This window comes from Lissotriton helveticus, chromosome 12, assembly GCF_964261635.1.
Source record: "Lissotriton helveticus chromosome 12, aLisHel1.1, whole genome shotgun sequence".
NCBI classification, from domain to species: Eukaryota; Metazoa; Chordata; class Amphibia; order Caudata; family Salamandridae; genus Lissotriton; species Lissotriton helveticus.
The window spans coordinates 75,042,392-75,058,828 of NC_136073.1; the positions used below are offsets into that span (position 1 = coordinate 75,042,392).

The 16,437-nt window shown below is 45.7% G+C and overlaps 1 protein-coding gene across 6 annotated transcripts in view; it reads left to right on the plus strand.

Moving 5' to 3' along the window:
- The window catches only part of LOC144798677 (T-complex protein 1 subunit theta-like), a 338,982-nt gene extending 332,155 nt beyond the window's left edge, over positions 1 to 6,827 (plus strand). For all 6 annotated transcript variants that reach the window (XM_078669661.1, XM_078669662.1, XM_078669659.1 and 3 more), the window contains one exon: positions 4,259 to 6,827. In XM_078669661.1, coding sequence (XP_078525787.1) covers positions 4,262 to 5,914 — 1,653 coding nt within the window. In that variant the 5' untranslated portion in view covers positions 4,259 to 4,261 and the 3' untranslated portion in view covers positions 5,915 to 6,827. The remainder of the gene's footprint in view (positions 1 to 4,258) is intronic.
- The last annotated feature ends 9,610 nt before the right edge of the window (positions 6,828 to 16,437 follow it).

Sequence of the window (16,437 nt, forward strand, 5' to 3'; positions counted from 1 at the left end):
TTCTCTGCTCCATTTTTACGTCCCACATTGTCCTGGCAGTTTAGCAGGGATGTCACCACTGAAGAGCTACATACTTCAAACCGTGCATTTTGGAAGCAGATGTTACCATGGTCTCACACGACGTCTGTCTGTGTTGTATGGAGGCCAAACATTAATTTTACAAGGCTGAGCACCTGAAACTAGAGTGGTTCATTTCGAGGTTCTGGGTGCTCCTGTTCACTGGAGAGGCCATCTAATCAGCATCCAGAAGATCCGATTCTGGCTTCGTCTTCTTTTTGGAGCCCATTCTGATTTTAGATCTATTGCGCCTCAAGTGATCGTTGAATCCACAGCAGGTGGAAGCCTTCAAAAAGGCCATACTGCAGATTTCCTGCATGATCCTACTTCATTCTGATTTGTCTTATGGTACCACTGAACCTTTGGGGCAGTCATCAGCAGTGCTGCTGGTGGGTGCTTAACCGGCTCTGGATGACTTTGGTTGCAGTCTCCCCAGTTCACCCTCAGTTCCAGGACATGCTTCTGCTGATGTCCTTGTTGATTGCTGTCCCATTGCCACCGCCATTGACCTCAGTGACATCGATAGCAAACCGACTGGCAGGGCCAGCTTTAGGGCGTGTGACCGGTGCAGCCGCACTGGGCGCTGACCTAGAGGGTGAGCACTGACCTCAAGGGGCGCTGTGTTTAGCAATAACTTAATATTTAAAAGCATCTGCTGCAGAGTTCCTCGTCCATCCAGGTTTCAGGCAGCAATAAAACATGTCAAGATAGCTCTTGTGATTCATGTTTCTGCTAGAGAGAGGAATCGCACTTTTGTCTAGCAGCAGTTGTGACTCGCCATAAAGCAGCCCAGACAGTTAACATGCCTGCTGCAAAAAACAGATCTGTATATTATGTGGATAGCTGAGTGGATTTGTAAAATCAGCCTTTTACAATCGCTTTAAAACAAATGAAATGTATGTGAGAGGGCCTATGGAGACATGAGGGGCACTTTTGTCGGGTAGTAGTGAGGAAACCCGAGGAGGAAGTCATGGGGGTAAAGGCTGGTGGCGCCAAGAGAGATTGTTGCACTGGGTGCCGTAAGCGCTAAAGTGGCCCTGACCACTGGCCCCAGGTTTGGAACCTTTATCGAAGAGAGTCCACTACATATAGCACTGTATTGTACTGTTACCAAAGTGGTGACCTGTTTGGAAGGTGAATTACCTTAGCTCCCCATTCTCAATGTGAGTGTTTTCGCAGAACAGAGGCCCTTTTCAGCTCTGATACTTAAGCAATTCAGATGATTTTGTTTCAATCAATAAAGATGATGAGGAGGAACCAGACAACCTAATTCCTCCAAACTATATTGAAGCTGTCCTGTACTTGGATCTTCAGAACACTTGTGATCTCGACACCATGCCTGAGGAATCTCGTAATTATCCTTATCCTTCTGAGGAGGCCTTCCAGGAGTTGCAGTGGTGGATGATGGACATTAAAGTGATGTGCGGTGGGCCATTCTGCCCCCACCCCTCCCCAGTGGCTACAGTGGTAAAGGGTGCATCATCGCTTGGCTGAGAAGGTCACCTAGACAAAGTGGAAATCCAGGATCTCTGGTGTCCATTGGAACAATTCTGCCACATGTACCTACTCGAGTTGCGTTCCACACTGTTGCCCAAGACGAACTTCCTGTGATCAACTAGGGAAAAGTCAATCCAGGTACTCTCTGAAAATAAACAACCACCATGTGATACTGCAACAATCAGGGTGTCATAGCCTGTCTGTCTGTCTGAATGTGTTGAGGTTGTGCTTCTGGCTAGTGCTCAAAGAGATTTAGCTAACGGTTAGTCATCTAGCGGGGCACATCTGCATCAGAGTGTACACGTTCAGCAGATGTCACTTTGCTGATCACAAATGACATCTATAATTGCCAGTAGACTGAGAAATTGTGGAAATGTGGATTGCCTTAACTGAACTTGTTTATCGCCTCCGAAAACACTCACTGTCCAGTAGTTTGCACTCTTCATTTCTTTCTTTAAAAGTCTTTGTATATGTGTTCCGTCTTTGAAGGGCCTTCAGCGTTCTGTATGCTTTCGTACAACTATCTTTCAGAGGAAAGTAAGATGGGACTGATTACAGGTCATTCTGGTTGATACAGATTGGGATCAAGACTCTGATCCTGTGGCAAGACCAAGACTCTACAGACCCAGAACATCTGTTGCTCTACTTTGACTTCCTGTTTAGGAGGATCTACTGCCCGAAACAAGACAAGGTGCTTCATCAGAACTGCCACAATCTACACCTTCAAGCATGGAGATTAAGCAGAACCAGCTGAAAGGCTTCAAGTTTCTGGTGGCCGCTCACCACCCTTCCACCAAATCCAAATGCTCAGATTGTTAGGTTTGATTTATCTACTGTCTGAGAAGAAGTATGTTGTTCCTGTACAAGTGACATTATCTGAGTTATTACTGTGTGCATTATCTTTAGATTGGCAGGATTTTATAGGAGTCACGTGTAAAGGTTATTTATCGCCACTGTTGGCCATTATTTGTTTACATGATTAGCCTTCGTTGTTGAAATCACCTGTTTGACACATTTTCGAAAGGGGCTATCTCATATGTTTCACCCATCCCATTGATAATGCTGCAGTCAGATTTCAATCTGGTATTGACTTTTCAATGTGTGTGAACTCTGCGCTGCTCCACAGCTGCAATCTTCAACTTCCTACTCTGAAAAATGTTTTCTTAATTTCAATCACTTTTGCATGTTACGGTAGCGTACGTCAGGCTTTGTCCATTCATCCTTCATACAGAACTTTCTTCCCAGCCAAAACTGGTTGTTTGAACACCTGCCTCCTTTCTCCCAAAAGTGGTATCACCTTTTCAGGGAGGCAGGCAGTTATGCCTCTCCCATTCTTTTCTCTCCCTCATCCATCTAAGGAGGAGGACTGATTACAGCGATTAGGCCCATAATGTGTTCTTAACTTCTCTATTGATATAACTAAGAAGTACCTAATTGATGGCCAGCTCTTTGCTGGTTTTACCCATACAAAGAATGGAATTGCAGTCCATAAGTGAAACTTAGTCCGAAGATTTGTCCTTTGCATCAAACGGTGTTAGGCCTCCTGAGGGTCTCGGGACTCATTCCATTGAAGTGACGGGTGCAACTATGGTTAGCTTGGGGGTATTCCAATGTTGGGCATCTGCCAGTCCCTATGTAGGCTTTCATCCGTACTTTCATCAGACAATACTCTATTGATTCTCAGGTCCGCAGAGAGGACCATTTTGACATTTTAGATCTGGCACAACTTCCTGGTGTAAGTCAGCTCCTCAGATCCACTGATTTGATGCTTAATCAGAAGATTTGGAATATGTGGGTAGAAGTATACATCTGAAAAATAAAGTTCTTACTTCCGGCAGTGCGTTTCTTGTGGATACTCTAGGTAATCACATGTCTCTCCGCCCACCCATTTCCCTGTTCTGTGGTAGACTTTCAGGGGTTACTAAGGTCCCAAGTTAGATTCTCTCACCACGAGTTATTACATCAACCATGTCAATCATGTTTCTGCACCTGAAGGTGTAGGAAAAAGGAGAAAAACTGATCTCAGCGGCCAAGACTGACGCCTCTATGTAGCTCTGTGCCATAAAGTCAAGGGCACAATGGAGCATCGATGGAAGCCAATGACATCACCTACCAGTGTGCAGGAGCTGTTATAAGTTTTCTGGATCCCGTCTGGTACCTGATTCAGAAGATGAGGAATATGTGGTTAGAGTTTCCACTTAAGGTAAGTAACTTATTTATATAACCGTAATCCAACCACGTTCGCTAACCTTACTTTAACCCTTATACTGATCTGAGCTCTCACTCGAGACCTGACCGAACCCTTCACCTATTTCTGATCCTTACTTTAACCCTTGCGCTACCCCAACATATTTTTTCCAACTCCTATCCTTAGCCTTTCTCACCATCACACCAACCCAATAGTTAACCATAACCTTCAAATATTAACCCATATTCTAACTGTAACATTCACCCTAGCCTAAAGTCTAGTTTTTCGTTGAATTCTATATTCCTCATTCTAATTCCAACGCATTTGTCATGGTAAGATTTTTGTTTTTTACTTTTTACTTTTGAATATATTGTTTGCATATATTTCTTCTAGAACTGTATTTACCCTAAGTGTTAGAGAATATTGTGACATGCTATCTCCGTGGCTGCTTTGTCAGGTTACTGGTTTCCAAGCTGAACTTTTTAAAGTCAACATTTGTTTTCTTTTTCACTGCAGATCATGGCAGCACACGTTCCCATTGCCCCAGGATACCTTCAGATGCTCCGGGCAGGTACTAAGTACTTCACCGGGCTCTATGAGACACTCTTCAGCAACATCAGCGCCTGTAAAGCATTGGTGAGATGCCTACGTGGCTGCTATGGACCGAGGGGCAGCAACAAGCTAGTGGTAAACCACTTCGGAAAGATTTTTCTCACATCTGATGCAGCAACCATACTGAAGGAGTTGGAGATCGAGAATCCAGCAGCCAAACTGCTGCGAACAGCATCCGAATCGCAAGAGCAAGAAGTGGGTGATGGCACCAACTTTGTTGTTCTCTTGGCAGGAGGACTTTTGGAAAATGCAGAGGGGCTGCTGAAGCTTGGGTTGCCTGTATCTGATGTCACGGCTGGGTATGAGATGGCATCCAAGGAAGTTTTGAAGATCCTGAAGAGCGTTTGCTGCTCATCGGTGGAGGACATCAGAGATGTGGTCCAAACGGCCCGGGTTCTTCAAACTGTGATTGCCAGCAAGTTGACTGGTTATGAAGAGTTTCTGTCTAAGCTGGTAGCAGAGAGCTGCATTTCTGTGCTGACCCCAGAGGGACAGTTCAATGCAGACAATGTCAGGGTCTGCAAGATCATTGGGGCCAGCATCCTTCATTCTTCCCTGCTGGAAGGCATGGTTTTCAAGAGGACAGCAGAGGGCCTTGTCACCAGTGTTATGGATGCCAATGTTGCTATCTACTCCTGCGGTTTTGGCATGATGAACACTGAGACCACAGGTACGGTTCTGCTGGAGAGTGCTGCCGATCTCATTAGCTTTGGCAGTTGTCAAGAAGACCTTATCGCAGCACGGGTGCTGTCCATCTCCAACACTGGAGTTAACGTGATTGTAGTAGCTGGCAAAGTGGAGGATCTGGGCCTCTATTACGCTGACAAATACAAACTTATGGTGGTCAAAATGACATCCAGGAATGACATGAGACACCTGGCAAAGGCAACAGGGGCCACCATATTGATGACACTGATCCCTCCGCTAGATAAAGACATTGGTCATTGTGATCAAGTTTACTTGGATGAAATTGGTGATGTTCAAGTTGTAATCTTCAAGAAGCAGAAAAGATGTAGTTCTGTTGCCACCATTATCCTCCGTGGGTCTACTGAAGAGTTACTGAGTAATGTTGAACAAGGCGTGACCAACGCAGTTAAAGTGTACAAAGTTCTAACCATGGACCCAACTCTAGTTCCAGGAGCAGGAGCCACAGAAATAGAACTGTGTGTTAAGCTACGTGTTCTTGGTATAACCCACCCAGGTACAGAGCACTACGGTATACTGGAGTTTGTTCATGCCCTAGAGTCCCTTCCAAGGGCACTTGCTGAGAATGCTGGGCTCAATGTAAATGAGGCCATGGCTAGCCTTAAGGCTGTCCACCAGCTGCAGGCTCCGAATGTAGGTCTCAACCTTGTGGGAGATGGCCCAGACACAGTTGATGCTGCCAAAGCGGGCATCCTCGACCCTTTCCTTGTGAAGCATTGGGGCATCAAACTGGCCACCAACGTGGCAGTCACCCTTCTCGGCATCAGCCACATTGTGATGGCCAAAAAAAGTGGAGGGCCCAAGCCCAGAGGTGAAAATCCCAATTGGGATCTGGAGCCTGATATGATAGACTAAGTCAAGATGGCACCCGTTGCAGATGGGCTGTGTTTGACCAACAGAACTAATGCAAGGACACACACTGGAGCCTTACGATGGAAAATGTAGTCCTAACAAATGGTATCTATTAGTCAAAGTTTTATTTTCTAAATAATGAGTCAATTTTTACTGCATTTATGTTGTTTTCTGGGGAGAAGTTCAGGGCGAACAGATTTGGAGTTAGGGATGGCAGATAATGGCTTCATATGCCGTAGGATATATTGATTTACCTTGAAGGAAACTGGACAATTTGATCTGCGACAAAATGTTGCCAACTGGAATCGGGTGTAGATGAGACACTCGAGAGATCTGCTTTACTAGTTAATTGAGGACACAATATTTCCACGCATGGCATATAGCTACTTATAGGTTTTGTCCTACTGGTACCATCAGGCAAATGGTTTTAAAACTGAAAGGCTTGGTACAGAGGTACCCCATTCTTCTGAGGCAATGTATTAAGCCCAGGAAATCTGACAGAACACTATATGGTCTGCAAGGCTGCCAGCGCCATTCTAGTTCATCATGGAACGGCGACTGAGCAACGGAGCACAGCAATTCATCGCTTCTCTAAACCAATCAAAAGCGAAAGTTACAAAAGACTAGAGAGTTCTATGAGAAGAAGCAACTATACTCCTTTCACCTCCTAAGTCCAGAATCCCTTGAACAACAGCACCAGCTCCATTTTCTTGACATTGACCACTCGGTATAGAGCTCTTTGTGCCTTTTGGCTCATACACTTGTTTTCGCTCTTGAAAAGTTAACTTTTTTTTTTTCAAGCTCTGCGCTACCAACATGTGCAGTACGTTACATGGCTTTTTTGGTGTGCACTCAGGAAGCAGCGTTTCACCATCAAAAATAAGAGTACACCAAATAAAGTCAGCCAGAAACTCTCCTCCATCTCCGTTGTGTATTGTGTAATGGTGGTATGGTGTTTCCTCCTTTGTATTCTGAGCACTGCACCCGAGTTTGAATGAAGTACTTTGAATTGTGTTTGTTCTGGGTTGTTGTTCTGGCACTGGTATTGTACAGTGCCAGGTCTGCTACTAGTATGGTGTCGTAGAGCAGTCTTTTATCAGGGAAGGGGTCCAGTCCAGAGTCTTCTGAAGCCTGAGTATTCCTGTCATGGTCGGTTGCTCTAGTAGTCCATGTATAAGTGTGTGGCCCAACTTGGTTTGTGTGGCAGGCGTTATTGAAATTACTGGACTGTGGATGCCTGATATTGGTGTCAATGTGGTTGCCAGAAGCTGGATGCTGCTGTTCATTCACCAAAGGACCAGAGAGGCGTGATTTCTCCAGTATTAGGGGTGTCTTTCATAGATTCACATGCTTGAATATTCCCCGTCGTCGAAGTGGGAGTCCCACGGTACATAAATAGCAGTAATATATGCATGTATACATGAGAAATATAATAAATAAAATATACATACATATAATGGAATAGAAAAGTAAACTTGAAAAAAGTACCATAGAACAGAATAGGCCCATTGAAAAGCCCAAGGGAGAATTCACTTTAGTAACATATTAGAGTCATTATGTGTTGGTCCACATTCCAGCCAATCAGGCTGTAGCCTCCTCTAGAACCTTCTCCTCAGAAGCCCAAGTCCTCAGATTTTCTACCGCACGTCGTGTGAAGGGAGTCTCCCTGAGCTCTGCTCAGTTTTCACCAGTTCTAGCTGTTTTTCTCTTCAGAAATGTCATCTACAAAGAAAACCTTGTTCAAGGCTTGTCCATCCTGTGGTAAATTACGTCTTTTTCATGAGGGCCCACACAGTAAGTGCATTTACTGTCTTTACCCGGATCATAATGCCTCTACCTGCAAGTTCTGTCGCACTTTTCCCCCTAAGACATTGAGGGATAGAGAGGCCCGTCTCCTTCTGTGGTTGCAGAGGTTGAAAACTTCAGAAAATGTGGTTTCTGATGCTGAGAGTATGTCATCTGGATTTTCAAAATCCTCTCAGAAGCGTGGGTCTGAGACCGAAGTACCCTCTCCTTTTCTAAAGAAGAGTAGAATGTTGGGGTCTTTTAAGGATGTCTCCCCACAGGATTTGCTTTAGGGCGCGCCTACGGGACCTGGCTCTCTGGCGTGTAAACCCAACACTATGCCCTCCTCTTCAAAAACGGGCACTGGCTCGTCGACGGGCTCGTCGACGCATCCGTCGACGTCCTCAGCAACTACTAAATCAGTCATGGTTGTTTCTACGTCGACGACCACTTGTTCCCTGTCAACCAGCTCCGCAACGACGACGACCATCTCGTCGACGAGCAGCCAAGAGGTGAGGCCCATCTCGTCTATTGTAAAGATCTCATCGACGATCAAACCGTCGACGAAGAAGTCCTCGTCGACGCGCCTTCCGTCGATGGGTCCTCCGTCGACGAAGAGCAAGCCATCGTCGTCGACGACAACTCCGACGACGCAATCTTCCTCGTCGACGAGTGCTTCGTCGACGCCTGCATCGTCGACGGCATCAACATCGTCGACGATGACAACTCCGTCGACGACTGGTCCGTCGACGGCTACTTGCTCATCGTCGAAAACATCTTCGTCGACGGCGAAGACTGCACCCTCGTCGACGACGTCGTCGACGACCAAAAAATCAACGTCGACCAAGAGTAAGCTGCCAATTCATACGCCTGTTTCTGCGGCAACGGCACAAAATCAACAGGGTGGTGCAAAGACTGTGAAGATCTCGTCGACAGGCTCGTTGACGTCGCACCAACCCTTACAGACTGCTACCACCTTTAGAGTGGTTACGGCCTCGTCTCTCAAGTCTGTTCCACTCATTCAGTTAAGTCCGATAAGGAGTGGATCTCAGCCTCCGGACAAATTATTCCAGTCTGGAGAAGAGGAATCCGGAAATGACTCTGAAATGGATCAAACTTATGAGCCAGCATCCAGTCCTTCTGAATTACACATTAAATGTCAGGAATACACTGAGGAGGATGAGGATGACCATAATAACGTCGAAGATGGGAATGAACTTTTTCCACTTGATGTGGCACAACCAACTACTTACGAACAGGTTACACAAATTACTTTGTCTTTGGTACAAAACCTGCAACATATGCTGGACGACTACAATCGTAGGTTTCCACCATCATTGCCTACTTCTCCAGTACCTCAAGCGCCCCGGCAGTCTCCAACGCCTCGGCCTAAGTCTCCGACACCTCGACCTCAGTCTCCAGCACCCCGACCTTCGTCTCCAGCGCCTCGACCTCAAGCTCCGGCGCCGGTTGCACCTACGTCTCCATTGGGTGTTTGTTCTGATCATGGGAACCAAACTCTTCATGACACTGGGGATAACGACACCGATGATGACATGCAAGATTGGGACAATTATAGGGCGCAGACGCCTTCTACTCCACCGGCATCGCCAAGAGCTTCTCCGCCAGTAGATATCGCGAGTTTTCATAACCTTATGGTTCGTGCTGCGAAAAGGTTTCACTTAACAATTGAGGCACAACAAACTGATTGTTTTTTATACGATTTTAAGGACTTACCTCAGAAGCAAACGCATACCATTCCTATCATAGACCACATATGGGAAGAAGGTCTAAGGTTAATGGAACGTCCTAATTCCACACCAGCTGTTCTGCCCAGATTGGACAAAAAATATAAAGCGCCTCCTTCTTCTCCGGCCTGTTTAGTTTCCCAACCTAAAGCGGATTCTGTGATCACTCAGGCTGCACAAAAAAGGTCTCGAAATCCGGCCATACCTCTGACATCTCCGCCTGATCAGGATGGCCGTAAATTAGACTCAATTGGTAAAAAATGTACCACTATGGCAGCGACAACCGTGAGAGCATCCAGCGCCTTGGCTATTCTAGGTCGCTACGACCGACAAATGTGGTCTGAGATTGCTGGTCTGATCCCTCAGATGCCCGATTCCATCCGGGATGAAGCGCAGGCCATCATTCTCGAAGGAGAAAAAATTTCGGCAGAAATAATCGACTGTGCCGTCGATATATCCTCCACTGGTTTCCGGCAACTAGCGGGTGCGGCAGTCTTGCGCCGTCAAGGCTGGCTAAAATCAACCACCTTCCGTCCGGAGGTTCAATCCAGGGTTTTGGATTTACCCTACGACGGTGAATCTTTATTCGGTAAACATGTTGATGATGCTTTGGAACTGATAAAGAAGGACACAGACACAGCAAAGTCCTTAACAACATTACAATATCGGAAAAGGCCATTTCGTGGGGCACGCGGTAGAGGAGGAGGAACCTCTACTTTTCGTGGAACAGGCCAATATCGATCATACCACTACAATGATAACAGACAGAGGGGCTCCTATCAGTCCCAGGGTCGTTCATCCACCTCCAGACCATACCAGCGTAAGTCCAATTACAGAGGTGGTGCAAACACCAACAAAAAACAGTGACAATCCAAAATTTTACCCTCTGGCGATTGTACATCTTGGAGGTCAGATCTCAAAGTTCTTCTTCAATTGGTCCAACATCACCACCGACCGATGGATCTTGGACGTTGTTTCAAAAGGACATACCCTGGAATTCACGAAATTCCCCCCCACTCGTCCACCTTCGGGTCCACCTTCTCCCCATTTCAAGGAACTGATGGCTCAGGTGAAGCTACTGATCCAGAAAGGAGCCATAGAAGTGGTACCGCAAGGTCAACACGGCAGGGGATTTTATTCCCGTTTCTTTCTAGTAAAGAAAAAATCAGGAGAGTGGCGTCCCTTCTTAGATTTGAGGGCTCTGAACAAGTTCATCGCATCAAAAACTTTTCAGATGCTAACCCTGCTTCAAATCTTGAATTTCCTCATTCCAGGAGAGTTCTTTTCAACAATAGACCTTCAAGATGCATATTTCCATGTGCCTATTCACCCCAGTCACAGGAAATATCTCCGTTTTACAGTCGGCCAATTTCATTATCAATTCAAGGTCCTACCATTCGGCCTTCGATCAGCACCGAGGGTATTTACCAAATTTCTCGCCCCGGTTGCTGCCTACCGGCGTCTACCAGGCATCCAGTTCTATCCGTATCTGGACGACTGCCTAATAAAGGCCAAGACTTTTCAGTTAACGGAACAGCACACTCAAGTATGCATTTCCCTATTCGAAACATTGGGTTTGTCCATCAATTACCAAAAGTCCCACTTTCAACCATCTCAACAGCGAGACTTTCTAGGAGCCTCGCTCGATTCTCGGCTGGGGCAAGTCTTCGTTTCTCAGGAGAGACAAGTTCGAATGCTAAAGAAAGTACAGTTCCTACAGTCAAGACAGTACGTTTCTGTCCGGATGTACAAATCATTCCTTGGCATGGCTTCTTCGTGCATTCAGTTAATTCCCAACTGCAGACTGCACATGAGAGTTCTACAGGAGGAACTAGACAAGCAGTGGAAGCAGATATCGGGGTCGTTCGAAGACAAGATCCACCTAATGCCCCGCATTCAACGCGCTTTGGAGTGGTGGGCTCATCCTCCAAACATAGCGACAGGTCGTTCATTCAGAGATGAACCACCAACACTTACGCTGACAACATACGCTTCCCTAGAAGGTTGGGGGGCACATCTCGACGGGATGTCCGTAAAGGGGAAATGGACGGCGTCTCAGCGCACTTGGCACATAAATCGCTTGGAGCTACTGGCGATTTTCTTGGCCTTGAAGTCCTTTCAGAGATTAGTGCAGGGACAAACATTGCTGGTGAGAACGGACAACACCACCAGCATGCACTACATCAACAAACAGGGCGGCACAAGGTCCCTCGTGCTGTCCCAACTGGCACAGGAAATATGGGATTGGGCTATCCAGCGCCAAATACATCTCACAGCTGTCCATGTACCAGGTGTGGCCAATGTTCTGGCGGACTCGCTCAGCAGAGCCCTCTCGGACAACCACGAATGGGAAATCAATCGACCAACGTTGGATTTCGTCTTCCGACAGTGGGGCCGACCACAGTTGGATCTCTTTGCAACTGCTCTCAACAGGAAGTGTCAACGATTTGCGAGCCGGCATCCACACAAGGAGTCGAGCGGGAATGCCTTTTCAATAGACTGGTCGAACGACTTCATCTATGCATTTCCTCCACTTCCGCTCATTCCTCGCCTGTTGCACAGGATGAGGTTCCAACAGTGTCGAATAATCCTGATCGCACCCAAATGGCCGAGACGTCCTTGGTTTTCGGATCTTCTTCTGTTCTCTCTGACAAATCCGATACAATTGCATCCTCTGCCACATCTTCTCACGATGCAGCAAGGTCAGATATGCCATCCGGATCCAGCATACCTCCAACTTCATGCTTGGAACCTGAGTACAATGAATTTGCACGCATGAATATCGACAAGGATTGTAGGATGGTGCTAGCAAGTGCTCGCGCTCCATCTACCATCAAAACTTATCAGCTAAAATGGAGGCGTTTCTGTGCTTGGTGTTCCACTAAAACCCTGGATCCCATGTGTGCGCAGCCTGAGCAGATCTTGCCTTTCTTCCTGTCATTAGCAAGATCAGGACTATCACACTCCTCTCTAAAGGTGTTTCTGGCTGCAATTTCGCGTTTTCGCCATGATGGCGTAACATCTTTGTACTCCTCTAGAATAATTAGACAATTCTTCAAGGGCCTCTTTCGGATGTTCCCACCAATCCGTCGACCTCCACCTACTTGGCGTCTGAATCTGGTTTGGTCTCAACTACTTTTGCCTCCTTTCGAGCCCATCCATTCTTCCAGTCTAAAATTCCTCACCTGGAAAGTGGCTCTTTTGCTTGCTCTGACTTCATCCAGACGCGTCAGCGACATCCAGGCTTTCACTATACAACCACCGTTTCTACAGTTCTCCAACGAGGCTGTTACTTTGATAACAAATCCCAGTTTTATTCCTAAGGTCCCCAGTGACTTCCATCTCAATGAACCAATTATTCTTAAAACTTTCTTTCCTGCACCACAATCTGCAGCGGAACGCTCCTTGCACACTCTGGATGTGAAACGTTGCCTCAAGTTTTACATTCAACGCACAGCAACATTTAGAAAGACAAATCAACTATTTGTAGCATATGGCCCAGTGTGCAAAGGTCAATCTGTAACCAAACAGACTATCACCAGATGGATATCGTCTGCCATATCCTACTGTCATCAACGGGCCGGCAAGCCCCTTCCTGCTCCAGCTCGAGCTCATTCCACGAGAGCTGTGTCGACTTCTGCTGCCCTCTTTGCGGGGGTACCTCTGAGACACATCTGCAGAGCTGCTACTTGGTCTAGCAGCCATACTTTTATGAAGCACTACTGCCTGCAATCAACAGATGCCGCGAATGCGGCAGTAGGTCAAGCGGTGCTGCGGAATCTTTTCTGATAAAGGTGAGCCTCTGTTGCTTCCCGCCTCCAGTCATAAAGGTTTTTTCATGTTTTTTGGTATTTATTGCTTATTAAGTGATATGTTTTGCCAAGATTTTAATCGTATGTTTCCTTTATGACTAATGTATGGTTTACTGCTTTCTACTCTTATTCAAGCATGTGAATCTATGAAAGACACCCCTAATACTGGAGAAGAACAAAAGTTACTTACCTGTAAACTGTGGTTCTCCAGTATTGGTGTCTTTCATAGATTCACATGCGACCCTCCCGTCCTCCCCTCAGAGGCTCTCTTCTCCTCAGGCATTTATACTTACTTGTGCTACGAAAATCTGAGGACTTGGGCTTCTGAGGAGAAGGTTCTAGAGGAGGCTACAGCCTGATTGGCTGGAATGTGGACCAACACATAATGACTCTAATATGTTACTAAAGTGAATTCTCCCTTGGGCTTTTCAATGGGCCTATTCTGTTCTATGGTACTTTTTTCAAGTTTACTTTTCTATTGCATTATATGTATGTATATTTTATTTATTATATTTCTCATGTATACATGCATATATTACTGCTATTTATGTACCGTGGGACTCCCACTTCGACGACGGGGAATATTCAAGCATGTGAACCTATGAAAGACACCAATACTGGGGAACCACAGTTTACAGGTAAGTAACTTTTGTTCTTCTCTGGTCACGTGTTGATCCAGGCCATGATCACAAGCATCCCAAGAAGGCCGCCATGTTGTGTTTTAGATCACTCCTATAGGGTGTTATACAGTTACATTAGAAGGAAAAATTGCAGCCCACCCACATAAACGAAGCATTGGAATAACGCTATCATTCGAGTACTATATGCCATGAGTTAGCCAGGAACTGTTGAGATGCTGAGACCTGACACTTCCTTTACCCCTAGGTGGGTGTGCTCGTCGCTGACATCAGGGGCGGCAGGTGAGCCATGGCATGACTGGGGTGGCCTCAATGCACTAGTGATGGTAAGACTGTGGCCCTCATTACAAGTACATGGTTAATTTCCAATTAGAATTATACGTTGTTTTACAATTATAACACTCTTGCAATTTTCTCAAGATTCATTCCGACAGGCAAAACCTGCTGAAATATATCGGGCAAAAAGGCCTCAGATTAAAGGATAAACATGCAGAATTTGGTGTGTAAAACACTTTTGGCGGGTTATGCCTTATTTTCATGTTGTAAACTTGGAATAGGAAGTATTTACCATGTCTGATAAATACCTCATCCCTGAGTTATGGAATTTAGTGGGTTTGGTAAATACTATTCTACCCAGTTAGTAATGCGGGCCTTTGTAGATGCCCACATTCAAACAGTTTTTGGCCTTCATTTGTTCAAATCTATAATTGTAAATTGCCTTTCTTCCTTGATTGTATTCTAGACCTCAGCAAACTGTAATGCAAACGAACATAAATGATTTACCTATTTAAAGTGTTCTTATGTAAATCACTCTAGTAATACCTTTGGCACCAGTTTGATCCTAGTTTGCGGTATTAAAATGACTCTCACCCAATGGAATTCCAAGTGGCATGCTTCATCAGAAAGTCCTCCTCCAGATACCTAGTGTGTCTAGATGAGCTCAAGCTTGGTAGCCAAGGGAGGTCTTTGGTTATTGGGTGGGATCCTAGATTTAAAATAGTCTAGGGTGCCCTGAGGATTAATTTTATTCTCAAAGGGCACCCTGACGGAGTTAAAAACAGATGGGGATGCACTAAGGAAATTAGTATCCTCTGTATCCATAACTTTCGGCCATCACACCAGTTCCTCACAGGATTAGTTGGCTTTCATCAGGACCTCATAAACATCCCGTTAGTATCCTAGTTGTGTGCATTGAATTGTGAAACTTCCATTCATCATATTCATACATGCCATACATGTGGCTCATTTGGTCCCTATGTGTGCATTGCTTTAGTAAAGTCCTATTAAGAGCTCCATGAGGGTAAAGAAGCAGGTGGACCTTGTAGACAAACTTTCATCAAAGGTCTCTTCCCGTCCATGAAGCTATTTGGTTCCTCCTTCCCTGTCTAACTAAGATGCGAGACCAAAAGAACACAAGGTATCATGACAAGGACTCTATGATGAAGCATGCCATTTGGAGTTCCAGTGAGTGAGCGTCCTTTTAATAGCATAAGGTCCCCTTGGGCTGGTATGATAAGCACAGTAGGGGTTTCCTCCTATTGGTTTCATATGGTTAGATGTTTGGGAAGATGAGCAACCCCTGTATCACTACTTACTCCCTCCGTCTTGGAATATATTTCTATACAAAATTGGAAATAAAAAATAAATATTTGTTTTATTAGCTTTCACCTGTACAGTGCGCATGCAATGTTAGTAAAATCTTTTGTCAACAAAAACAAGCTTAACAATGGGCTTAAAGCTCACCCATTACTTACCTTTGGTTAGCTTTGACATCACTCTCCTTTCCTTGCTTCTGATTGGTCACCTCCTGCTAAAGTCCTGCTTCTCACTGGGTCTTCAAGTGCTTGTTCCTGCTGTGGAGCATAGACCCCGATTTCCTGACTGCGGCTCCTGCATGTAGTTTAAATAATGTTTTTACAAGCACACTGTCAGAGTACACATATCTCCAGTCTGTTCCTCCTCCCACCATCCATGCTCTTGCCGCCCACCCCCTGCCTGTTCTATGCTGTTTTGCTGCTCTCTCCCTCCTCCTCCTGACCTGCCTTGTGTTCCTTGCTTTAGCTCTACAATCCGTCCACCTTCCATTGTGTTACTGCGCCCTCCCTCATTCCCCACACCTACCGCTTTTTGCTCAACACTCCTGCACTTCCCATGCCCTCCGTTGTGTTGCACCCCTCCGACCCCAATGTTTCACCCTGACCCATTCAACCCACCTGCCCCCCGCCCAAAAAAATTTAAACAAAGTCAAATAGCTTGCGCAGATGCGAGTGCTATTTGGTTTTGCTAGCTGTTTTCTAGACATCATGCACATAAACGTGTGCAGCTTTGCAACATGGCTTCAAGAAAAAAAAGTGCTATGGCTCGGTCAATGCTGGCCATGTAATACTGCTTTTAAAAAAACGTTTTTTTTTTACTTCAAGCCATTTTGTACAGCAGCCCGCACTGTTGTGTAATATGTCTAAAAACATCGATAAAGCCAATATATCTTGCATAAGTGAAACCTATTGGCTTTGCTGGTGCTCTTATTTGCATAGAGAAACCTA